We start from the raw sequence: 26,113 nt of genomic DNA, 5'->3' as shown, positions 1-26,113 counted from the left end.
TGACCCTGTCAGTACGTCCAATATCATGATCACCCTTAGAGAATCCATCACTAAATTCTGACAACAAATTAGCGACATCATGGTAGTACTCCTCATCAATGCTGAGTTTGGTACTATTGTAGACATCTATCAAATGGTCTGGTACTTCAGTAGTAGATTGAGTGACAGCTGCTGTTTGAAGTGGAAGTTCAAGTCTTCCTCCTGTGCGGTCCTCACATGGGATGATTTCACCATCGATGCTGATATGATTTTGTTCACAGTCGATTTTCACCCTCCTACTACTCAGAAAATCCAATCCCAGGATGCCATCATGTTTGATATCTGCTATAACAGCCTCCATCCTATGAGATAGTGTCCCAATCGTGATTATGATCCATGCTTTTCCAAATACTTCAATGGGTGTCCCGTCAGCTTGCAACAATTTTACATTCACATCATCTAGCATATTGAATTCCTTCATTTTGCAATATGCCTTGTTAGATAGTATAGTAACTGTTGACCCAGTGTCGATTAATAGCAGCAATGTTTCATTCTTAACAACTCCTGTCACAAACATACTCTGATCAGTCTCGGTAATGGTGCAAATAACTGTATGCTGATTCTTGTGTGAGCTTAAACTCGTGGACCCTGTCTGAAACTCGGCCTGGCCGTGGCCCCTCGGAAAGACCGGCTGTCGTTTCCCTGTCTTGCATTGGTCTGTGGGCACTCCCTTGCAAAATGTCCCACTTGATTGCAGTTGAAACACGCTTTATAGTTTCTGTTTGGTTGGTGATTGATAGCCATATCCTCAATCAATGTACTTAGCCGTTTCATGTTCATCTTCAACTCCTCAATTTCCTTTCTTGTTTTCTCGTCCATAGGTACTGGTTGAACAGAATCCACTGCACGGACGTGACGGGGAAGTCTATTTCGATCTCTTGATTTCTCGGCCCTAAGGAATGACTCTGTTGCAAGACCAGCTTGGATGGCGTCATCAAGCGTCTGTGGATGGGCCCTGAAAATTCCAGCCCTAATCTCCGGGTCGTCAATCGCATCGGAGAAATGTCCCCTTGCCAGTCGCTGTCGAGCTTCACTGCTTAGCTCTGGGTAGGCCAAACACGTCAGGTCTCTGATTGCCTGCCCAAGTTCCTGAAGCGTCTCATCCTTGTGTCTACGTCGCACACGTAACTCCAGGAGGAAATTTTCTGCTTGTTCTCCAGGACCAAATCTACTCTCCAGCTGTGATACAAGTTCTCGGTATGAGATGCGCCTTCCAGCAGGGAAATTATTCAGGATCTTCAACGCAGAACCTTGAAGCCTTGTTGCCAGAAATTGCCCTGCTTCATAGTCAGACCATCGATTCAAGTTCATGCAAACCTCGAAATGACGCTTGTAATCACCCCATGGCGTCTTTCCACCAAATTTCTCCGGCAAGACATCTTTACGGAATCCTGATTCATTCTGCTTCACTTCAGTGGTTTGTGTGCTCTGAACGTAAAGAGGGTTATCTCTGAATCCTTGTGGCGTGTAAACGTGTCCAGAATTCTGCTGAACATCTCCTGATTCTCCTACTGCGATTTCTGGATCGTCACTGACCACCGTCCAGTGTGACCTATCACCACCACCAGTAATGTTTTCTTGCTCACCTTCCATTCTAAGCTTGCAATTTTTGTTCAGTTTCTTTTGAATTCAGAAAAATTGCCAGGAAGCTTTTGTTACACATTTGTGTTTGTTTAATTTTTGAATTAACAATAATTTTTTTTTAACAAGGGTACCTCTTACAAATGTTTGATTACTCTTTCGAGTTTAATTGTTATCAACGTTACTACTTAAAATACATTTCGTTATGAATTAACTAAGTTATTTCCTACTACGAAAGATGCCACTCTTACTCTAAGATTTTTTTTTTTTTTTTTTTTAACTTATGCCTGGTTTATGAAGCACATATCCACTTGAACTGATTTACAAGACCAAACTTGACTTCAGACACTCAACTCTACTAACTCCAGACAAACAGACTCTTACTGTTTTCCAAGTAGCAACTCTAACCTTGTCAATTCAGACCCATAACATCAGCTTCAAAATTCCAACTTCCTTTACTCCATACCAAGCAAACTCATTCTTATCAACAACTTCCTCAGATAAATTCTGATTTCAAAACAAATTCTGACAAATAATCAACTTTTACTTCAAGTACACAATCCTTCTTTAGCTTAATTACTATAAATAATGTTTGATAACAGATAGAGCTTAATCCCACCGCTGCCACCAGAAAATGTAACGTGAGACCCTCCTAACAAAAGGTAAAATGCTGCCACCACATACTTTTCTAGGGGTATGAGCCCTTGGTTGTTCCGGGGAAATCCAGACAACCTATACAGAAATCTAACATGACGTAACAATAGCTGGGACTCATACTGGGTAGACAAGGGGGGGGGGGGGGGGTGAGGACTGGGAAGGGCATGACTCATGCTCGATCTCCTCAATCAGTCGCACGTGCACGACATTACACACATAAGCTCTGCACTCCACAATCATGCATACACGACCGGAGACCCAAGTTCAGCTGACTGACCAAACATTTGACTCCTTCTCCACTCTCGTTCCCAAGACCAGCATCACAACAATCAAGAATTTATCTGGTAAGTCAACTGTAATAGTCAACTGATCATCCCTACTAATTAGCTAAACTATTCATGACTGGTCAAGCTCAACAATCAATCAATCTACTTCACTCACTTCGAACATTCACATGTTCAGTATGCACACAACATTGTACACACAACCAAATTACAAAGAGTTGACACATGTTACGATGTGCACATTGATTAGCCATTTGCACATGCACAGTGGTCGCTCGTTGTAACTTCGGTCAATACAACAACAGCACTTCAATCACTCATAACAATCTCGAGCACACAACAAGCACATCAATCGGCCATCCAAGAACATTTCCAGTAGCAAACCACAGATGCCCAGCATACATCATGTTCATTCAGACTTCTCTCTAACGACATTCTGTCTCACGGATAGCATGGTAATTAAGTCGAGGGTCGATGACGGGGACGTTTGTTCGAAATATACGAACACTCTATCTATAAATTACTAAGACTTAAGACTATTTACTACAATTCCATGATTCACATCAACGACCACTGGTCACTACTCGATCTAATCAGACATTCGTGCAACTAAACCAGGTCTAAGTAATTTCTCATTTGGAAACCATCAAGTCGAGTTATACCCGATGTAAAACATTTATTAACAACAATAACTTTAACAATTCAAACTCTTGTAAATTCATGAATAGTAAAAGTGGCATTTTTATCAGATGTTTCTATACAGTAATTGACATATTTACATGCTTAAAACTAAGTCCTAGGTTACATGGCTGACGTCTTAATACAAATAATTAAATGTTCACCGTCCTAGGTTACATGGCTGACGTCTTAATAAAAATAATTAAATGTTCACCGAACATTTAATAAACCTACGCTGTAAATAAATGACGAGAAATTTCTGCTTCGTCACTCTTCGAATAAACTATCTTAAATTCTACAACATAGTCTGTTTGATTTGTGTTCAGTAAAAGTGTGAACTTTGTAAATATTTCCATCTAACTTCATCATTTCCATAACCTTGCTGCGAGTAGGCCTATTCTATATTCTCTACGGTCTTCCGAACAACATTCCAAGTTGGTATAAAGGTGTCTTTGTTTCTACACCATCACTTTGCTTAACATATCTAATGCCTGCATCTAGATATCAAACCTTTTCTCCTAACTATAACATAATCCTAAACTTTCCTGTTTCCAACCCATCGCGCCACTTCAATGGCCATTCCAAGGTCTCTCCACCCCGGCCTATTTCCTGCCACTAACTCCTAGTAATATCTGGCCTCGAGATTTTATCTCCCAAATATTAGACTAACAAAGTCCTTTTTATACCAACAACTTCCTATGTTCAACCTGGTCCATAACAAGACATAAAACTTAACATTCCAACCATTCTAACTCCTTGCATTAGAACCATGTAAATGTTCTGGTTAAGTATTTAGAAATAACTTTATAAGAATTAATACACTACCAAAATACAAGTTATTAATAATTGTATGTGTGCATGAATAACTTGGAAGGATGAGAGAGGGGGGGGGGGGGTAAGAGTCAAGAGGTTCCATGCTGTCGAAGAATTGAAGAAACATCGAAGCAAACGTGGTGAAGACTGCTTAAATTCGTTCCCTATCCGGGATTGAATGTCAGAAATACTGAAGAAAACATGGTGAAGACTGCTTAAATTCGTTCCCTAACCGGGATTGAATGTAAGAAAGCAGCTATGAAGTCATCTCAGATGGACAGGGGTTTGGTAGACGGTGCCCAGTGTTCACTGGTGTGGAGTACTGAGTACGCGATGCACGATGAGAAGTACAGAGTACTGAGACTAGAGTACCGGTGCACGATGAGAAGTACAGAGTACCGAGAGTACGCGATGCACGATGACAAGTACAGAGTACTGAGAGTACCGGTGCACGATGAGAAGTACAGAGTACTGAGAGTACCGGTGCACGATGAGAAGTACAGAGTACTGAGAGTACGCGATGCACGATGAGAAGTACAGAGTACTGAGAGTACCGGTGCACGATGACGTTCCTTACTCAGGATTGTCACTTGTCGAACCTCTCATTTCTGCCGCCGTCAATCTACCGTACTGAGTTCGAGCTGCCCTCGACCTCTCTGTACAACGCCAGCCAACTTCGTCGAAGGAAGGGGGGGGGGGGAATTCATATTCTTCCATGCACAATACAATAAAATCTAGGCCTACATCCACATTCTCTGACTTAAAACAGTCTAGGCCTACAACATTTCCATAGACACATCATGAAATAACATCTAAATATTCATCTGTCAAGACGTAAAAGACTTAAGCCTAGATTTATAGGCAACTACGAGGTACAAAACAAACTCAAACTAAAGACTACATAACTACGAGGTACCCTTGCACTTTTGTCCCTAAGTTACCCCAATTTCCTTAACGTTACGATGTTTCATACTTCTGCGTTTATCAATTGAGAAAGAGGGAAAAACAAAACAAAACTCTCCTTAAATTCTGTTGTGTACCACATACAAAATAAAATCAGCAATCAAGTAATATCTCTAAGAGTAAGACCAACGTTAAGGGCAGACATAAAAATATTCATCTCATCGATCGGGCATCAAGCCTAAAATTTCTATAAAGAACTTCGAAATTCCAGTTCTCACAAATTTAATTAGAAATTCCTTTTTATAGAAAAGGGGGGGGGGATATTATATAACCTTAAGAAGTTTAAAGAAATATTCCACTCACGATTCTTGCTAAGGTCAAACGCTTACAAGTACTTTCAACTGGAAGACTGGCTTGGAGTTCTCTCTAGACAAATACTCTCAAAGATGCAAAGTGAAGAAATTTTCACCCTCTGCCCCTTTTATACCCCTAGCCATCGGGCCCCTATCGCCTGACAAAAACTTGATTTGCCCGCTTACGTGATTGGCCAAAAGTTTGTGACGTCATCACCCGCGAAAGACGAAATACAGAATGTACCATTTCCGGTAGGGAATAATCACTTCTAGTGACTAAAATAGGATCATTAAAGACATCATTTTATCATAAAAGGGAAAAATAGAGCATCAAGCTCCTCACCTAAAAGACATTTACAAGGTAAGTGACAATTTATCGAGAAAACTCGCTCCGTGCATCACCGTGCACGCCATTAACCTAACCTTGTCCCACGTACTAAATCCTATGTATTGCTGTGGTTCTAAAAATAGCACAATCTGCCTCCGTTACTATGCTCATTGACTGCTGTAGTAAACACACTCAGCTGATTTTACTACGTTCATTCAAGATTCAAAACAAACAACAGCTGTGAGTGGTGGCGTTGTATTAAAGTGGAATTTTGGATAGATTTTGGATAATTAATTCTGGCTGAAAGTAAGCACAGATCTAAATAGAAAATATTAAAAGAGAATTTTGAAAAATTTTGGGGGTATTTCTTCACAATATCAAGAACATGAAAAAGGAATTGCTGATATTTTACAATTGTCATTCACAATGGAGGCTTAAATGCTTCTAAATAATGCGAGTCATGCATGCATTGACATTTACAAGCCTTCTACACTGCAAGAGCTAGAGCAACCTGTTAAATGATTAACTGTAACTTGTGATGTATTACAGCTAGTGTATCTTACCAAAATAACACTAGATCAATGATCATGCACCCAGTCGATATGTGGCATGATTGTCATTTATTTAAATTAGGCAGCATTCATTCATATGAAATAAGACAGAATACACAAAAAATGGTCCTAGATCTATGTATGATTAATAAGATAACATGTCTGCAATGTAGACAAGTAGGACTGCATACAAAATAAAATAACGTAGATAAAATTCCTATTTGGTATTACCAAAAAATGCTAAATTGCAATTGCATCTTATCAATATCAGATACAATACAGGGATCAACACTCCGTTGCTAAAAACCACAAGATCATTTCACGAGACAAGTCAAAAGTGAAATTTTGTCATACTATGATTGATAGCACTATTTGTATCTGGTTACATAATGATATTTACCTTCTGATCTAAAGAAGTTGTGATCATAAAAGTGACACCTCGATGCTTGTCAAAAAGTACCTGGCCGTTTACAATAGACCGATGAAAACACACACCGAATGATCACTGATGAGGTGAGGCCAATTTACAAGATGTTCAGCCCGTAAACGACGGCGGCCGCGAGCTGAATGAAGGTAGACGTTGGAGCTCGGTGCAATAACTAAAACTAGTACGACATCGGCTGGTGTTTCAGTTGAACAGGTTGAAAGCGAATTTAGGTGCCCAGTTTTCCAGGTAGGAGAAAGAAGTTTGGGTGTATATCAAAGAAGTCATCTAATTATTTTACGTGAGAAATGAATCGAATGTCGCACACGAGCGTGAGGATCCACCAGCCAGCATCCTTCGTCACCAACTCACTGCTTGTTGGGCCCCGTACCGTCTCAAGAGTAACGATTGGTCCAATCTATTTTGACTCTGTGGAAATCCATCAGCGTCATAATTTTTTTGTTCAGGAAATTTGCATAATGTCCTTGGCTTTGTAAACAAAGAGAAGCACAGTGCATTTTCAAGAAAACTTATGAATATACATCATAGCTAGAAAATATGTTGAACAAACATACACAATAGATGTTGACGTTGCTGGCCGTCCATATCTACGATTGATCGGATCGATTGTAACTCTTTGTAAGACGGGGCCCTATAATCTCAATAATATTGTGATGCCCAACGTCAAGTTAGATGTTTAAATAATACATGTACTGTGTCGTTGTGTCCAGGTTTTTTTAACCCTCTTTTATAGAAACAACCTAATGTTTATAAAATGGGCCTTCTCCTTACTGAACCACTTACAGGCATATAGCCTTATCAAAACAAGTCAAATTTTGTTAAGCAACTCTTGGGCTCCGTCTTACACAGGAAAGAGTAACTCTATGGAAATCCATCAGTGTCATAAGTTTTTCTACAGGAAATGTGCAAAATGTCCTTTGTAAACAAAGAAGAACACACCGAACTGTCAAGAAATCAATGAATTTATGGATATACATTTATATCTAGAATTTTTATTAGCAAACATGCATTTTGTATGTTGACTTTGCTGGCTTTCCATAGTTGCGATTGATCGGATCAGAGTTATGGATCAATCGCAAGTCTTTGAAAGATGGGCCCCCAAATTAGGTTGAGTAATAAGAAGTTATTGTATGTGATTATGAATATTATGTTTACCCCTTTTTAAGGGTAATGATATATGAATTTACATAAGGCACATGTGCTTGTTGTAGATAGTTAATCAGGGGCAACGGGGAAGGGGTGGGCTTCAGCCCCCCCCCCACCCCCTCCAGGGGCCGCAGAAGCGGAGGGGCTGAGGGGGCTTCAGCGCCCCCACTTTTTTCCAAAACCATGTACAAAAAAGTAAAAATGGCCATATGATTGTGATTTTTTGCATTGTCAGCCCCCCCCCCCCACTTTGAAAACCGTTCCGCGGCCCCTGCCCTCCCCCAACTTTTTTCAAAAAACCGTGTACAAAAACGTATATCTGATTGTGATTTTTGCATGGTCAGTCCCCAACTTTAAAAACCGTTCCGTGGTTCAATTCAAGTAAAAATTTATTATTTTCTTCCGATTGACATTACAAAGGTTACATCCAATTTCATACAAAATAAACAAATCAATAATATAGCAATATAACAATGAATGTAAATATAATTTCTAATTTATGTATAGGGAAGAAGGCATAAAAAAACCAAGAAAGCAGCAGGTGCTCAAGTCGGGATATGCCTGTAACTAAACAACAAATATCAAAATCTCTATAATGTCCCTTGCATGTTTTAGAATTACATGTCCATTGTTATTCTTGCCAGTTTTTTCTAGATGGGTGATCGAGTTAATAAACTAAACTGATAAAAAAAAAGGATATGAATTAATAAAATAATACAAGTGTTCTTAGTTCCTCTTCTGCCTGATTTTCTTTATATCCTCATTTTCTTTCCATGAACCACTCTTCTTCTCCGTCACCTCCAGCTCTCCTCTCTCTCTCCATATTTCCTCCTCCTCCCTTCTCCCGGCCCTCGCCGGATATAGATGGCGCTCTTTATAAATATTTGACCTACCTTATTTATTTCTGCCGGTGTACCGGCGGATCCTGCGCCTGGCAGATACTGTTCTAGGCACCAAATCCGCCGGCGGATCGTGTTCTACTCCGGCGGATTCAGTACCAAAAAAGACCACTCTCTTCGGAAGATATAGTTCTTGCGCTATCGCGATATCCTTCACTCACATACGTGGAGGTGCCGTGGCCGAGTGGTCTATAGGCGGCCTGGCTATACATAGAAAGTCCGGGGTTTGATCCCGGCCGCGGCACCTAGTACCTATATGCCCGTGAGCCTGGAGGCATTTAATCTGCAACGCTCTTTTATCTTGCTTTCAAATAAATGGAAATGCTATATGCATTAGTGGTAACTATATAGGTGTGCACTGTTTATAAAAAAAATACGTCTTGTAATAAAAAATAACATGCATTTTTAATTTATTTTATACCTATTAAATCCTTCTTATCACAATTTTAGGGATGAATTGGATACAATATGTATCAATTATGATTGATACAGAGTATTAAATAAAGGCAAACAATGGCAGGATTTTGTAATAAGTTTTCTAAGGGAAGTATAGATAATGATCACTGCAAATGAAATTCTTGATTTGCGAAATTCCTATGTATTATTATCATTTCCTCCACAGTTTCTCGTATATTTTTTTTCTCCCTTCCCTCCTCTTTCTATTTCTCCCTTTTTGGTGCTATATCACCCACGCGTATACGCCCCAGATATATTCATAATGTGCCAGAAATGTTAGGAAACTGGAGAAGAGGCAAAAGGGGCGAAATAAGCAGGGAGAAAAGAAAGGCAAAAAATAAAGAGATGAAAAACCAGAAGGGGGTATAGTAAGAGAAACATAAGATATAAAGGAGAAATTATATTTCACTAAAGATCCCATATTGATCTTAAAATTAGATGACTGAGAGGTAAATTGAGGAGCATACGATACGTGGCGTATCTAACTTTTGTCAGGGTGAACTTCCGGTCCCCAAGTTCAGATTCCTTAACAAAAATATTGAAGAAAAAAAAGAAAAAAAAAATACATGATAAATTAAAAATTGGCCTACAATAAACTACATAAGAAATAAATCATGTTTTGACATTCTTTTTTTTTTTTTTTTGTTAAAAATGTCAAATTTATGTTTTCAACCAAAATTAGCATTCTACAAGCAATAATATGAGTTAACAGCAAAACATATTTTCATACACTTATTTGCATCATTTATTTAGAAATATGAAGTTTTAATTTGTTGAAATTTTTCTAAACATTTGTAGTTTCAAAAACCAATATGCCTATACAGTGCGTATCGAAAAAACGGGACAGATTTGAAAAGTCTATAAATTTTTTTTTCTTCAAATTATGACATCTGTATATATTGGTGTTAATAGGTGCTCTGAGGTCTCATCTTTCAAATGCCATTAAAAAAATAGTTTTGTTCATGCTTGAGCGAACACGGAATGTTTTTGTTTAGGGTTAAAAAGGAATATTGCGCCAAAATGGCATAACATGATAAATATGATGATCGGACTTCTTGCTATTTAGCAGACTTCCTTTTAACCTTTTAATTATCTTTGACATAATTTTCGAATTATGCTGTTAAAATTCATTTTCGAATCTGTTTATTTGCCTGAATTGTTCTGTTGTTTCTTTTTAATATGTTCTCTTTTAGCTTTCAATATTCATTCTATAAGCAAAAACAAAATGTTTAAACCGAAGTATGGGAAAGCGTGTATTTTTTAATCCTTCCATTGTGTGCTACAAAGGTTATGGTGCTTTTGAACAGTGGCATACAGATGGGTGGGGGCTCGGGGTGTTACCCCCCCCCCCCCCCAATAAAAAAGTGGAAAGGGAATACAAGGAAAGATAGAAAGTGAAATATGATTTATTTTGTAAATATTTTGTCAAAATCTATCACAGAATTGGATATTTAAAAAAGTGGAATTTTTTGCTTGCTCGCTCACAACTATTTAAATACATTTTATCCGATCTGCCATATCTAGCTCCTTCAAAATTTACTCAATACATTGCCATTGAAAGACATGAATCCTTTCCTGTTTGCCCTGTCAAGCACTTAATTAAACTTGGTCAAGGAATCAATGACCCCTTGAAAATAGGATTCATGTTTTTCTATTATAAAGGTACCATAACGTAATTTTTTTCACCTAATAAAATACGATTTGAATAACTACAAGTTCTCCCAATTAACATGATTAATAACGCAAATCTTCTTCCTTGGGTTGACAAAAGTCTTCTTTTCTTACTTATGAAGGAAAATTCAAAGGTTAAAGAAGTTTTAATGAAAAAACAAAATAATTCAAGTATATAAATACATTTGTAAATAAAATTTGACAGCATAATTCGAAAATCATGGCGAAGATAATGAAAAGGTAAAAAGGAAGCCTGCTGATTAGCAAAAAGTCTGATCATCAAATTTCTAATTTCTGCCATTTTGGCGCAAGCCTCTCTTTGAACCCCCAACAAAAACGTCCCGTGTTCGCTCAAGCATGAACAGTTTTTTTTTAAATGGCATTTCAAAGATAAGATTTCAGAGCATCTATTAACATCAAAATATAGATATCATAATTTGAAACAATTTTTTACAGACTTTTCAAAACTGTCCCGTTTTTTTTATACGCACTGTATGGGGGTGCACATTTTCGCCAAACAGTCTGGCAAACTGACACTAACATTGGTGTGAAAAAGCACAGTTGAAGAGATCGATGCATACTGCGGACAGAAAATAGTATACAAATTCAAAAAAAAAACATAATAAATAGCAAAGTTTTGGCGTATGTGCCAGGTCTATGTAATACATGAAATATCGAGACATTATTTCTCCTATTAATCCTCACCCCCATCGAGCCCTATGTCGAACGCTGTATGGATCCGCCCCTGAATAAAAATTCACTAAAGGCGGACGAAAATCCCCCCCCCCCCCCAATTACGATCGACATTGCCAGAGCCGCGCATGCGCGCGCTGCCGAGGTTGTCTGAATTACACGTATAGTCATTGAGCCTGTTCAGACCGGCAGAGATAGCGCGATCTAGCGCGCGCTAGATCGCGCTATCTCTGCGGTGTGGAAGGTACAACGTCGTTTCGGTCCGCCCAACAGCGAGCCACGGCGAGCCAAAACGGCGTGCCACTGGAGCACCTCTTGGGGGTGGTCCACGAGAGATAGCGCGGTCTAGCGCGCGCTAGATCGCGCTATCTCTGCCGGTGTGAACCCGAGCTACGATAGCACGCCGGAAGTCATCTACACGCGGGGAATTTTATACTCATTCTATTTTGGTGCGATCTGAATCTGAATCGGTACAACTCAACACTCCTAATTTTATGGAGTAAAACGCGTCGGAACATCGTGAAAATAGAAATATAGTAAGTAATGCGTCATGGCAACAGGACCTCTCAAAAAAAGGGGTGCTACGATAGACCGCGCTATCTCACTGCGGTGTGAATCCGGCGAATGCCAATGGGCGGACCGTGGATCGCGCTACGATAGCGCGATCCACGGTCCGCCCACGGTCCCCCCTTGCGGTGTGAACAGCCTCAATAGAACCAAATCCGCCGAGGAACCAAATCTGCAAACTTCAAGCCGCGCAAACCCGGCGGATATGGTTCCTATTAAAAACGATATCGGCCATTTAGAACGATATCTGCCGGCGGATACGGTATCCGCCGGTGGAACCGAATCCGCCGCTACACCGGCGACACCTGTATTTTCTTTTTCTTTTTTTAACAAACAAGTGCACACCTAGTTACCAATAATGCATATAGCATTTCCATTTATTTGAAAGCAGGATAAAAGAGCATTGTAGATTAAATGCCTTGCTCACGGGCATAAGTGCCGGGGATCGAACCCCGGACTTTCCATGTATAGCCAGGCGCCTTAGACCACTCGGCCACGGCACCTCCACAATGTATGATCTATAGAGTTGGATTATCCACCTCTATGGTATGATCGCCCCTCTGGACTGAATGGGAGAAAATGTTGGTCAACTTCTTCATTCATTTCCTCACAAAAATGCATGATATTACTTTCCAAAACAGAGCGCGCGCCCCCCCCCCTCCCTATAAAGGTAAAGAAATTAACAGCAAAAAGGAAAGAAAGAGGTCTGTCACGTAAAAAAAATGATTTTTAGGGGCGCAACCTATTTCGCCCCTCCCCCTCCTATCAACATCTAAGTGTAGGTCCACACTCTTAGAAAGGGGTGCGAAATTGAACCCTCGAGAGAAAGGTTCCCAAAGGGTTCCTTACGTGCTCAAAAACATTAACTGTTTTTATAAAGAACCTTTAAAAATTTTCCAAAGTGGATGTTTAAGGTAATTTAGAAACGTTTAGGGAACCTTTAAAGGACAAGTCCACCCCAACTAAAAGAGCATTCGAATAAAAAGAGAAAAATTCAACAAGCACAATGCTGAAAAAAATCACCAAAATCGGATGTAAAATAAGAAAGTCATGACATTTTTAAAGTTTCGCTTGATTTCACAAAACAGTTATGCACTGTTGCTCATTATACCGACCGAGATGTGCATTATGCACATCCCGGTCGGTAATAATAATAATAATAATAATTGGATTTATATAGCGCTTTTTCCAGAGGATACAAAGCGCTGTTGATTGCATTAGACAAGTTAAGGTTTATGGTTATATAAGTGTGTTTTGAGATGTTTTTTGAAGAGGTCAAGAGAAGAGAGATTGCGAAGAGATGGAGGGAGTTTGTTCCAAAGACGGGGGGCAAGAGATTGAAAGGAGTTGAAACCGGCCTGTTTTCTGGATTTTGGAATGACATATAGGAAGGAGCAGCTGCAGAACGAAGAGAGTATGTAGATCTTTGTTGCTGAAATAACGAAGAAATGTAAGAAGGTAGTATATGGTTGACAGAGATTTATAGGTTTGAACAAGTATTCGATAATGTATTCTATCAGAAACAGGTAGCCAATGTAGTTCATGAGGGAACTGATGACATCGCTCATTTACTATTTCTTTTGTATTTTATTATATGAAATATGAAATATTTATTTCTATTTGTCCTGTTAAACAAAGTATTAATTCTCGCTGAAGATGTGTAATTACCAATTTTTAACATTTCATGGTTCAGTCAAGTTGGTCCTTATTTTCAAATCGGTAAAAATTGAAATATTGTGTAATTCAAACGATACAAAAAAAATAGCGTGTGAGGGACATCATCAATTCTCTCATTTGCATGTGACTAAGTTGTGTATACAACTATTTTGTGAAAAATAAGCGAAACTTCAAAATGTCATAACTTTCTTACTTTACACCCGATTTTGATGAAATTTTCAGCATTATGCTTGTCTGATTTTTCTTTATTGATTCAAATCGACACTTTTCTGAGGTGGACTTGACCTTTAAAAGTTTCAAATACAGAAAAACGTAGAACCCTCTAAGAACCCCTTTTCTGAGAAGTCTCCTGCATTTTATTTTACATGATGTGCACCTTACTGGTTAAGCAAGACCGACTTCACACGTACTGGATATACTTTCTCAAATATTCTTTGTCGATTTTTTTTTTCGTCTCATGCAATATCTTTTAATCTCGAATTTCCTTTTTAATGATTAGCCTAAATAACTAAGAGAGCATAACTACTCTTTAATATTTTATATCGTAAAGACCTTTGGGCGTGTATGGAAATGCTTCGTGAAGATGCCAAAATGTATGTGTGTACTGTGTAAGGCTCATATCTGACTTTTCATTTTGCTCGAAAATTAATGTCTTCCCTTATTTGGCCCTCTTTTGTGTTCGCGTTGAATTCACACTTCGTCGTAGATGGCGTAATTCCAAAATGGGGAACTCGAAGGATGAGTTCCATCGCCAAATTAAATATCAACATAAGAAGTGTCATTCTGTGTTTCGAATTTACTGCAGAACCCAATTTGGAAACGAAAACAACAACAATCATTCAAATAAAAACATTACTTGCTAAACACTTTGCACTTTCAATAAATATTCTTTGCTTGCTTAATTATATATAGTTTATCTATTTGATCAAAGTCGTCGGAATGCCGAAAAATATTACCTATCGTTCATGGAAATATTGTAATCAGCACTATGATGCATTGCTGTTTACATGCAGGATCGCAGGCTCTACATACAATCCCTAACACAATTCATTTAATGTGATTTCGCTCTTGTTACATTTTACGCCATATCAACGGTGTACTCAACGTATTTTATGTCGCACGTAAATCCTGCCCCCGAAACATAAAGAGAGGTTAGCGTTTAATATTAAGGGGTCATGGACAAAGAAAAGGAAATATTCCTCCACACAATTAAAAAACGATTCAGAAACACCTATAAGCTTTTTATTTTGCCATATGGGGTGTGTGTGTCTCTTTAATTTATTTATTTGTTTATCTTTATTCATTTTTATTTTTATTTTTTTTACAAACTCGTGAAATATGTATCGCGTCTATAAGGTCATTAAACTTGAGAATTCAGTGGTGTAAACCACGAAAATTAAAACTACTCTGTTTACCTATTTCATTATTTTTATATTTTTTCTTTTACTTTTGTGTTTCTTCTTTTTTTATAGAGAGAGGGGGGAGAAGGGGGTACTGCCGTTGCAGGCAGGACATCTTGTTCGTTCATGGACATTCCACATGCCCCCCATAGGGAATGACAACGGTACATTAAATTTATAAACCCCCCCCCCTCTCTCTCTCTCTCTCTCCCTCTCTTCAACATTAGATGGAATTGCTAAAGTACCACCCTACAGCGAGAGAAAAACAAGAAGTCCGGCAACCTCACTGCCTCAAATATTATCAATTATAACAAATGATGTTTTCAAAATACATTTTACACGTAGCAGGATTTTTAGTATGGGCATGCCCCCCCCCCCCCCCAATCACCCTCGCCGTGATTTCGGTAATTTTGATGTGTGCTTTTTTTTGCATGTTCTTATTTACCTTGTCACTGTAAATTGAACCAAAGAAAAAAAAATTACTTTAAATAGGTATAAGAAGAGAGAATATTTAAGAAATAATAAATATTATATGATAAACATAATGCCTAATAACTTTTAAATTTTCTTATTGCAACTTTTGCCCCAAAACACCCTTTTTCAAATTTGCTCTCCACTTTATTTCTTATATATTTCCGTCTTCATGGGGCTGCTGAAGACGGAAAGTCAACCTGCCCGAAACATCGAGTCTTCTCTCCTGTATGCCGCTCGATACAGCTCCATTCGCTGATTCAAGTCAGCCTCCTCTCATCTATTCAAGCCTCTCTCACCTCAACCAGCCTTCTACCCAAGCCTCTCACCCTGCCTACTACTCAGCTTTACACTCCTTTCAAAGTGGGGGGGGGGGGGGGCTGAGCCAAAAGTGGGAGGGGGGCTGATTATGTAAAAAAATAACAATCATATGGTCATTTTTACGTTTTTGTACACGGTTTTAGAAAAAAAAAGTAGGGGGCTGAAGCCCCCCCCCCCCCCCCCCCCCGCTTACACGGCCCCTGCTTTGAACTACCACAGTACACTCATTCAAAAAAGAATACTCTCCTTCCCAACCTCCACTTTCTTGCCTTTCTATTTCACTTCTATCCCTATCCACATCCTTCCAGGTGTGTACCGTAAACCACTTCTGCGATTGTTTATACTATCATGCGAACCTCCAAATATCATCCAAAATCATCTTCTTTCGGAGTAAAAATCTTTCTTTTTATGGCTTGTCCACTTTTTTTTTGACAAACCAGCAACCCCTCTTCAATTTACTTTTTAGTATCATTAATTCTTAAAATTGTTTTTAATGGTCAAGTCCACCCCAGAAAAATGTGGATTTGAATTAATAGAGAAAAATCAAACAAGCATAATGCTGAAAAAAATTTCAAAATCGGATGTAAAATAAGAAAGTTGACATTTTAAAATTCTGCTTATTTTTCACAAAACAGTTATATGCACATCTCATTGACATGCAAACGAGACAGTAGATGATGTCCATCACTCACTATTTCTTTTGTTTTTTATTGTTTGAATTATACAATATTTCATATTTTACAGATTTGACAATAAGGACCATCTTGATTGAACCATTACTATTAACAATGCTAATTGCACTTGTTCAGGGAGGAATTAATCGTTCAACACGACAACTGGGAGAAAATTTGAATATTTCATATAATAAAATACAAAATAAATAGTGAGTGAGTGATGTCATCAGTCTCCTCATTTGCATACCGACAAGGATGTAAATATAACTGTTTTGTGAAATTAAGAAAAACTTTAAAATGTCATAACTTTCTTATTTTACATCCGATTTTTATGAAACTTTTAGTGTTGTACTTGTTGGATTTTTCTCTTTTTATCCAAATCAACTTTTTGTCGGGGTGGACTTGTCCTTTAACTAACTCGTGCGCAAATATATGTAAATTATATGGGATGGAAGAGAAGATTAAGCTTTACAATGGTAGGTCATAATTTTGTTTATTGTACTTTAAATTTGCATTATTCTGTTGAACGAATATTGAATACATTTTCTTTTTTATTTGCGATCAATTCATGATGTGTTATTATTTCAATTCTAGGAATAACATGTATAAACATGCTAATGTGTAAAGAACGTCTTTAGCTATAATTTATTTCGTTACAAGAATGACAGGAAATCTTTTTATACACATGGTTATATGAACAAAATAATTCTTTCTTTTTTTCTATAAATGTTCTTTCAAAAAGTGAATATGATTCTCTTGATTTGTTCAATAATGTATAAAAAAGATAAGACTCTGTATGGTATAAAGTAGATAGTAAAAAATAGATGGGAACATGTACCGTCCATGAACCAACCAACTTTGTTGAAGCGTTCCTTGAACGGTAGGGAGAGGGGGCCGAATTTTGACAACGCTCGTCACCGCGCACAAAATGGGAGAAAAGAAATCAAAACACGGGCGTTGCCTTAGCGGTGCACCGCTGAAGTCGGCGTTGCTTTAGCGTTGGTTTAACGGTAGCGAGCGTTTGTTTAGCGATGACAAGAGCGTTGATAGAGCAGCGTTCTGCGCATGCGAGCGTTGGCTCGGCGGGAGTTTAAAAATTGGTTTAGCGGCATACCGCTTTTGACTTCGGAGCTGAACGGATCTCTTTGATAGATTCCAAATGGTCCATTTCTCTTCGTATCTATAGCCAAATGCTGGTCCGGCTCCAACACCTCCATACCAACGCCAAACCAAAGTTCATCTATGGATGAATGGATCGCTGCTTTAACACCCGAGACCATTCCAGCAATACCGTGTCCGCTCGTAAAACGCGTACTGCCGCTCCACCAAAGTTTGTGCAACGTTTAATCACCGCCCGGGCAAAGCTGTCGAAGCAGCGGTGGTCCAGGGGCTTTTTGATTTTTTTTGCATGGGGTTTAAGACTGGCCATTTATACCTCTGTCATTTTTGCCGCTGTCATTTGAACCACTACCATTTTTACCTCTGCCATTATTACCTCTGCCATTTTTACCTCTGCCATTTTTACCTCTACCATTTTTACGTCTACAATTTTTACCTCTGCCATTTTTACCTCTACAATTTTTACCTCTACCATTTTTACCTCTGCCATTATTACCTCTACCATTTTTACCTCTGCCATTATTACCTCTACCATTTTTACCTCTGCCATTATTACCTCTACCATTTTTACCTCTACCATTTTTACCTCTACCATTTTTACCTCTGCCATTATTACCTCTGCCATTTTACCTCTACCATTTTTACCTCTGCCATTATTACCTCTACCATTTTACCTCTACCATTTTTACCTCTGCCATTATTACCTCTGCCATTTTACCTCTACCATTTTTACCTCTACCATTTTTACCTCTGCCATTATTACCTCTGCCATTTTACCTGGCACCGTTTTATTTGTTGCCATTGAAAGTTGGACGAGTAGTGAACTTTCTTGCTTAGAAAGTCCCCTCCATTTTTTTTCAAACATTGCAGTGTCTGATTGTTTACTTGAATGAATTAAGTCGGTGTAACTTAATTTACTTGAGTAAAATGGCTGCAAAGAAAACAAATAAATTTTACTCAAAACTGCCAAAGTTATAAGTACTTTAAGAACATTAAGGCGGTTTCTAAACATAATTTGTATTGCTGCTTTTTTCGGTCCATATAGATCTAAGTGTTACGTTATACTTTTTTTTCTTTTTGAGTGGTCCACCCTCTACAAGCTTGCTTTTTAGTGGGCCACTCCATTTTTCCAACATATCTCATGTATCTTGCATAATATTATTATCAAATTGAAAATATTATCTTCTGTATCAAGTGTATATTTTATATATTTGGTTTATTTGAATATTTATGTCATCTATATTGTCTGATGTTATGTTTTATATATTGTTATTATTGCATTGTAAAATTTGTTGGAAAAATGAATAAATAAATGAATGAATGAAATGAATGAATTTGATTTAAGTAAATACCTGTTACAGTGTAACATATTGACTTCTGTTGTATGAGTAATCATTGAACCATGATAAAACAATCCCTCTGATTCCATATGTCTTTAATTTACACAATAGAATATGATGATCGAGGGTATCGAATACCTTCGATAGATCCATGAAAACCTCAAGTTAACGGTGTGCTCTTTTTGGAAATTGAATATGTTATTGTATTTATGGTGGCCCTGAAGGGACATCGAAAATAGACCAAATCGCGAATATTGACGACGAAACGACGAAATTCAAAGCGTCGCGAATTTCGTCGTGAATTTGTTTTGCTTTCATGCTTGGACGGTACGTGCGTGCATATAGAACTCTTGCCGAGACTTCTAACCATGCTTTCTGTGAAAATGTTAGGTTTTAACTTCTAATTATGATCCTTTTGTACAAAGTGGAATAAGTATGTAGATTTGTTAGATATAAGGCTGCCATCGCCTAGATTATATAATTCTAAGTAAGTTGTTGAAGACTACCAGTAGGCTAGATCGATATGTCTCGTTTCTTTATTAGCCCATGCCAACATTCACGTGTTCGACTCAAAATCGTAGTAGTCTTCTGGCGCTTGTACGAGGACCGCCCAAGCAGGCAAAACAAATTCGCGACGAAATTCACGACGGAATGGGCGACGTCGTGAATTTCGTCGTCTATAAACGTGATTTGGTCTATTTGCGATGAACCTTTAGGGCCATCATATAGTTATTTCGTCGTAAAATTGTAAGAATGCATATATAGTCAGTTGAGTTAGTTTCCCAAAACCATTTTTATTCGGATTTGATAATTTATTTGTGACCCGAAAAGACTATATAGTCGTTTGTAAACGGGGGGGGGGGGGGGGGGGGGGTTCAAGTATTTGGGATATGCTACTAAATAATGAAATGGGTGGTAGTTAGCAATTTGGCAAAGGTTTTTTTTTTGTATATGGGAATTATTTTAAACTTTATACTTTATTTCTTAGTAATATTTCGAGTGTTTCTTGCATTGTTCTCGGTGATTCTTTAATCCCTTTTTTTTATTTGTTTAATTGAGCATTGAACAATATCATTTATCTGTGTTCATGATTTTTTTCCGAATGATTTTATGGAGTTTCTTCCTTTCGTTTTTAAATTCAATATATAATTTATTTGATCATTCTTTTCTTTCATCTCTCACTATTTTCTGACTTGTCAAACAGATTCTCTTTGTACTTACTTACTTTTAATTTGTAGAACTAGTGTCTGGAAAACTAGCTGAAAGTAGTATTCAATTTGTCCACTCCATGGACTTCCTTTAATCGCTTGAAATTCCCTCGTCATTCTAGCTTTGTTGTCTTATGTTAAGAACACATGCTCCCGATTTCATGAATTTGAGTCGTATATTATGTTTTTCAGCACAAGAACACGCGATTCCCATGCAAGATCAAAGGAGCAGTTGGGCGAGAGGAATTTCTTTTCATATCTATTTTGTCGGCAGAACCTTTTGATATCATTGACTGATAATAAATAGAAATTAGATACGCGATCGAGAGTCTTTAGAAGAGAGAGAAAAAAAAGGGCGCGAAGGATAATTTTCCACCATCTTCTTAAGGGTGTATAAGTGTTAGAATTATTCGGTTTGTTGCATATTGTTGTTCGTTTACAAATGTTGTTCAGATTCTTCTCCGTCTTTAATGTTTTCTATCACTTTCTCTTTCTCGCATCGTAGGCCTAACTGTCCCCCGATATGTCTGTGTACATGTTCCTGTCAGCCTGTCTGTCACTCTCCATTTCTTCTTTATCCATCTTTTGATATATAAATTTATCTACTTAAAAATAAAGTTTAGGGCGTCTTCACTTATGTAAATCACATCCGTCTTCTTCCTCAGAACAAGTACTTCACCATTGCGGAGCTTTTCATCTGTTGAAGCTACCGAAGCTACATGTCTGTTCAATACCAGTCCATAACTACAGTAGAGGTCTAAATAAGACAAGAATTCACTCTGCAAATTCCAACACAAACGTTACTTTAATCGGCATCCATTTTACTACACGATTTCCTTGTGCACCCTATCTCGGGTCTCCTCGCACTAGTCTTCATTCAGACTGTATACACAACATCTCCCCTCTACTTGAAATAGGGTATCGTATCAATTTTCAAATGATCAAATAACACTAATGGCAAATAGAAGTATAAATATACCTTCTAGCATATACATGTGTTTTGAAAAAATAACCTTATACTGAAATCAGTTTGTAACATTATGTACATTGTATTTCAAAACATAACTCTGTATTGTTTGCATATGTATCCTGGTTGCATAATAAATATTTTGTATCTTGAAAACCGATGTGTACAGTGCAATTATTTTAAATATGAGTTTCTTCTCTTTACCTGGTAACTTTATTAAATATATTGTTTTTATATGCATATGCAAGTGTTTAACCTGTGTAAGTTGTATTAAGGAATTTTAAAACAACTGTTTCAAGTTTCTTTACCTGTATAAAACAGTACACCACATAATAATCACTTTCAACTTGCAATGAAAATAACACAAATTGTTGATTTTTCATTTGTTTTGTTTTTTTCATGTATAACAATTTCCATGAAGTTCAATATCTTTCCTTCTTTTTTTTTTTTTTTTTTTTTTTTTTAAACCCTTGAAGCATAATTTGAACAAACATAAAATATACCTATTCTTTAATCAATGAACCCTGAAAACAATTTACGCCCTTCTGTCATGAAAATAATTTCTTTTTCAGGCCTAATTACCAAGATTCAATGAGAAACATAATCATATGTCCAGACTGGTACTTTTTTGTCACGTTTAGGTCTTTCATTATGACTTCCAGTCTGTTCACTAGCTGTGTTTGATTTTCTCTGATCAACATGACCACTATCCCTGAACAATGTCAGTTTTGAGGCATTCCAAATACGTCCGTCTTCCAAGACAAATGTGTACAAACCCTTTTTGGCTACAATTTTCTGTGGTGCCTCAAACCATGAATTGTTCTTTTTCTTGACTCTTTTCACTCTAACCTTATCACCAATGCTAAACTTTGGAATGGAAGCACCCCTAGTTTTGTCAGCGTACTCGCGTGCTTTCTTTTGCTTTGCACCAACACGCCTTCGCATTTCAGTATCCTCCCCGGCACGCCTATTGCCATCATTAGCATCATGAATATGTAATGGCGTGACCATGGGTCGACCATGTAACAACTCTGCTGGAGTTGTACCAGTGGTCTGATGAGGGGTAGCGCGGTATGCCATAAGCAATTCAAGGACTGCTTCCTTCCATGGTTTACCTTGCATTGTTGCAATTTGAAGCGTTTGCTTCAACACCCTATTCCAACGTTCAACCTCACCATTTGAACGCGGGTAGTACAGTGATGCTTTGGAATGTGAAATACCTAGCTTCTTTAGGAAATCTTCAAATTCACTAGATACAAATTGAACACCATTGTCAGTAACAACTTCAGAAGGAATACCTTCCCTAGCGAACACTTGTGTAAGAAATGTAATGACTGAATGTGTAGTCACTTCAGAAACAAAAGCAACCTCTGGCCATTTGGAGTAATAATCTATGGCTACAATGGCATATTTGTATGAAGGTTGTGTAGTATTGAATGGACCTGTTATGTCAATACCTATTTTCTTCCAAGGTCCATCAGGAAGAGGAACACTCTGTAAGGGAGTATTACGAGTATTTGAAACCTTATCACTTGATTGACACAAACTACAATTATGAATAGCATCCTCTACCATCCTATCCATACATGACCACCAATAAATATCACGTAAGCGTTGCTTGGTACGCACTATTCCTTGGTGTGCGGAGTGCGCATTTGTAATCAAGATTGCTTGAAGTGATTTGGGAATGACAACTCTATTACCACGAAACACGCAATCATCAATGATTGTAAGCTCATCGCGAATCATGTAATATGCTTTCAGTGAACTATCTTTGCTTGATTCTTTTGACCAACCATGTAATATCTTCTCAATCACACGTTGTAGAATTGAATCAGAAGCCGTTGCTTGTTGTAACTCGGCTTTTGATATTGTAACTTCCGCGAATATGCTCTGGATCACAACTTCATGATCATCATCTTCAAAGACTGAAGGCGTTGGCTGTGGTAATCGCGATAATGCATCAGCAGCATGATTCTGTAGACCTGGAATGTACTCGACGGTGTAGTTGAATCGTAGCAAACGCGTAGCCCATCGAGCGATCCTCATAGACTGACGTCCTGTCCCCTTCGTTGACAACAATGTAGTAAGAGATTGATGATCTGTGCGGAGAACAAAATGGCGGCCCCACACGTACTGGAACCACTTTTCACAAGCCCATACACATGCGAGAGCTTCTTTCTCGCCCACCGAATAGTTTTTCTCAGCTTTAGTGAGCGTACGGGAAGCGTAAGAGATAGGAACCTCCTTTCCATCCTTCATCTGCATAAGGACAGCTCCTAACCCGTATTCTGATGCGTCAGTTGAAATAACTACTGGTAGATCTGGATCGAAAAGATGCAACGTCGAACAATGTAGGATCTGATCTTTGACTGTAGCAAATGATTCGGCAGCAGCAGTAGACCACACGAACGAAACGTCCTTCTTGGTCAACTCTCGTAGTGGTGCAGTTACGCTGGAGAAATTTGGAATGAACTTTGCGTAATACGAAGCCAGTCCCAAGAATGATCGGAGTGTTGCAGCATCCTCAGGAACCGGAGCATCTCGTATTGCAGCAACGTTATCTTCATTAGGTTGAACGCCTTTGGCAGAGATAACATGCCCTAGATAACTGATCTCCTTCAGGTTGAACTGGCACTTCTGTAAGTTCAGTGTAAGTCCTACACTCTGTAGCCGTTGTAGAACTGCCCGAAGATTTGTGTCATGGGTTGATAGAGTATCACCGTAGATGATGATGTCGTCAAGGTAGCACTGGACACCAGAAAGTCCAGCTAGAATAGACGACATAAGCTTCTGGAATGCTGAAGGAGCCGAAGAAAGTCCAAAGCAGACACGCTTGAACTGAAAGAGTCCTTCATGCGTAATGAAAGTTGTGAGATGACGCGAATCCTCATGAAGAAGAAGCTGATGGTATGCACTTTTGAGATCTAAAGTGCTGAATACAGTTGCTCCTCGCATCTCACTCAACAGTTCTTCTATGTGAGGCAGTGGATATTTATCCTCAACTATCGCTCTGTTCACATCTCGCAAATCGACACACAGGCGGATGTCCCCATTCTTCTTATTCACGACGACTAATGAGGAAATCCATTCACTTGATTCTACTGGTTCAATGATATCAGCTTTAACCAAACGCTGTAACTCTGTCGACACTTTGTCTCTAACTGCAAAAGGTAGGCGTCGCAGCTTGTGTTGTACTGGCGGCACGTCCTGTTTCGTCTTCACACGATGCACGTAACCCTTTGCAAGTCCAACATGGTCACTGAAGAGCTCGTTGAATTCACCACAAATCTCTGAGTTCACTGCATTAACCTCGTCTGGCAGCTGTGGTAGCACATGTAACAACTTCATGAGATCACGTCCCATGAGACAGCTTCCTTTTGTAGCAACGAAGAATTCGCACATGACTGTAAGGTCACCATGAGAAATATTGGCCTTGAACATCCCAACCACTGGAATTTGTTCATCTGTGAGGTAAGTAGTGAGAATACAATTAGCTCGTGGTGGCAGAAGAGCTTTCCGAGTAAAATGTTTGTCAAAAATGTCAAGAGGAATGATTGACACGCGAGACCCTGTATCAAATAACAAGTCAAGCTTCACTGATCCGTTCACCGTAACTGGAAACAAGATTGCATCCTTGGATGGGTGAATAGTCAAAACCTCAACGTTATGTAGTTGAGACTGTTCTGAAGAAATTTGATGAACAGCTTGCTGTCGGGACCTACACACTTTAGCAAAATGTCCCTTTTTCCCACATGAATTGCAAGTTGCTTCTCTAGCTTTACAAGAGACATCATTAGCTTTGTGCCTCTTATCACCGCAACGATAACAAGTTACAGTTTTCTGTTCAGGTTGACTGGCAGTTGACTGTTTCCACGCACCAGACTGTTTCTGTCTACGCTTTGGCTTAAACTTCACTGCGTTCACACTATCTGCAGGTGTATTCAGTGCTCGAGTCTCTCGTGACGCAGATTCCATCTGACGTGCAATTGTCATAGCAGACTGAAGAGTAAGAGACGGCTCGATCAGAAGCCTTTCCCGAATTCGCTCTGAGTTGGTCTTCTCCACCAGTTGATCCCGAATGAACTCATCTCGAAGATCACCAAACGCACAGGTAAGTGACAGAGACCGGAGTGCACAAACATATGTTTCCACAGGCTCGTCTGGCATCTGGCCTCTCTGTCGGAAACGGTAACGTTCAGCAACAACATTAACCGTTGGTAGAAAATGATTATCTAGTCTGTCTATGGCTTCTGCATATGAACAAGACTCACCAGCACCGGTTTCTGTAGATGACCCAGCAATAGCAGAAGAGGTCCCCGATGAGGTAGATGGTAATGTATGAAACACCCGCTGGCCCTCCGCTCCGAGGCAGTGGAGTAGCAAGGCACGGCGACGGTCCTCGTTAAATTTGTTGGCAGCCGATGCAACGAGATACACGTCAAAGAGTCCTTTCCATTGTTTCCATGGCATAGCAGGAGTGCCTGGAGTAGGTAAAAAGTATGGCGGGGGTTGCAAATTCGCCATATCGTCGCCAATGTTCAATACCAGTCCATAACTACAGTAGAGGTCTAAATAAGACAAGAATTCACTCTGCAAATTCCAACACAAACGTTACTTTAATCGGCATCCATTTTACTACACGATTTCCTTGTGCACCCTATCTCGGGTCTCCTCGCACTAGTCTTCATTCAGACTGTATACACAACAATGTCTCTTTAAAATTTATAATACTGAATGTTATAATCAAATTAAATTCTTAATCAAAGGTAGATAATATTCCTCCAGCTGGGTTTTGAAGTCAAAGGGCTAAGTTTACACTTTATTGCTACCCCCCTCAAGAAACTGAATAAAATAAAAAAATCGGAGAAA

The 26,113-nt window shown here is 38.7% G+C and overlaps 2 protein-coding genes across 2 annotated transcripts; both read right to left on the bottom strand.

Moving 5' to 3' along the window:
- Window positions 1-546: 546 nt before the first annotated feature.
- LOC135154686 (uncharacterized) lies at window positions 547-5,327 on the bottom strand. The gene is made up of 2 exons (XM_064101712.1): window positions 3,454-5,327; window positions 547-3,407 (listed from the first exon to the last, which is right to left on the bottom strand). Exon 2 carries the CDS (start codon window positions 1,630-1,632, stop codon window positions 613-615), a length of 1,020 nt encoding a protein of 339 aa, XP_063957782.1. The 5' UTR covers window positions 1,633-3,407; window positions 3,454-5,327; the 3' UTR covers window positions 547-612.
- A 16,502-nt stretch (window positions 5,328-21,829) lies between these two features.
- On the bottom strand, window positions 21,830-25,768 carry LOC129265556 (uncharacterized protein K02A2.6-like). Its single transcript, XM_054903539.2, has one exon. The coding sequence runs from the start codon at window positions 25,766-25,768 to the stop codon at window positions 21,830-21,832; it is 3,939 nt and encodes a 1,312-aa protein (XP_054759514.2).
- Between the last annotated feature and the right edge of the window lie 345 nt (window positions 25,769-26,113).

The sequence above is a fragment of the Lytechinus pictus genome, chromosome 1 (assembly GCF_037042905.1).
Source record: "Lytechinus pictus isolate F3 Inbred chromosome 1, Lp3.0, whole genome shotgun sequence".
Lineage (NCBI taxonomy): Eukaryota > Metazoa > Echinodermata > Echinoidea > Temnopleuroida > Toxopneustidae > Lytechinus > Lytechinus pictus.
This window is presented reverse-complemented; position numbering and strand designations above follow the sequence as displayed.

Coding starts and splice junctions, on each gene's coding strand:
- LOC135154686 (XM_064101712.1), bottom strand. CDS start 1,632: ATGGAAGGTGAGCAAGAAAACATTACTGGTGGTGGTGATAGGTCACAC.
- LOC129265556 (XM_054903539.2), bottom strand. CDS start 25,768: ATGGCGAATTTGCAACCCCCGCCATACTTTTTACCTACTCCAGGCACT.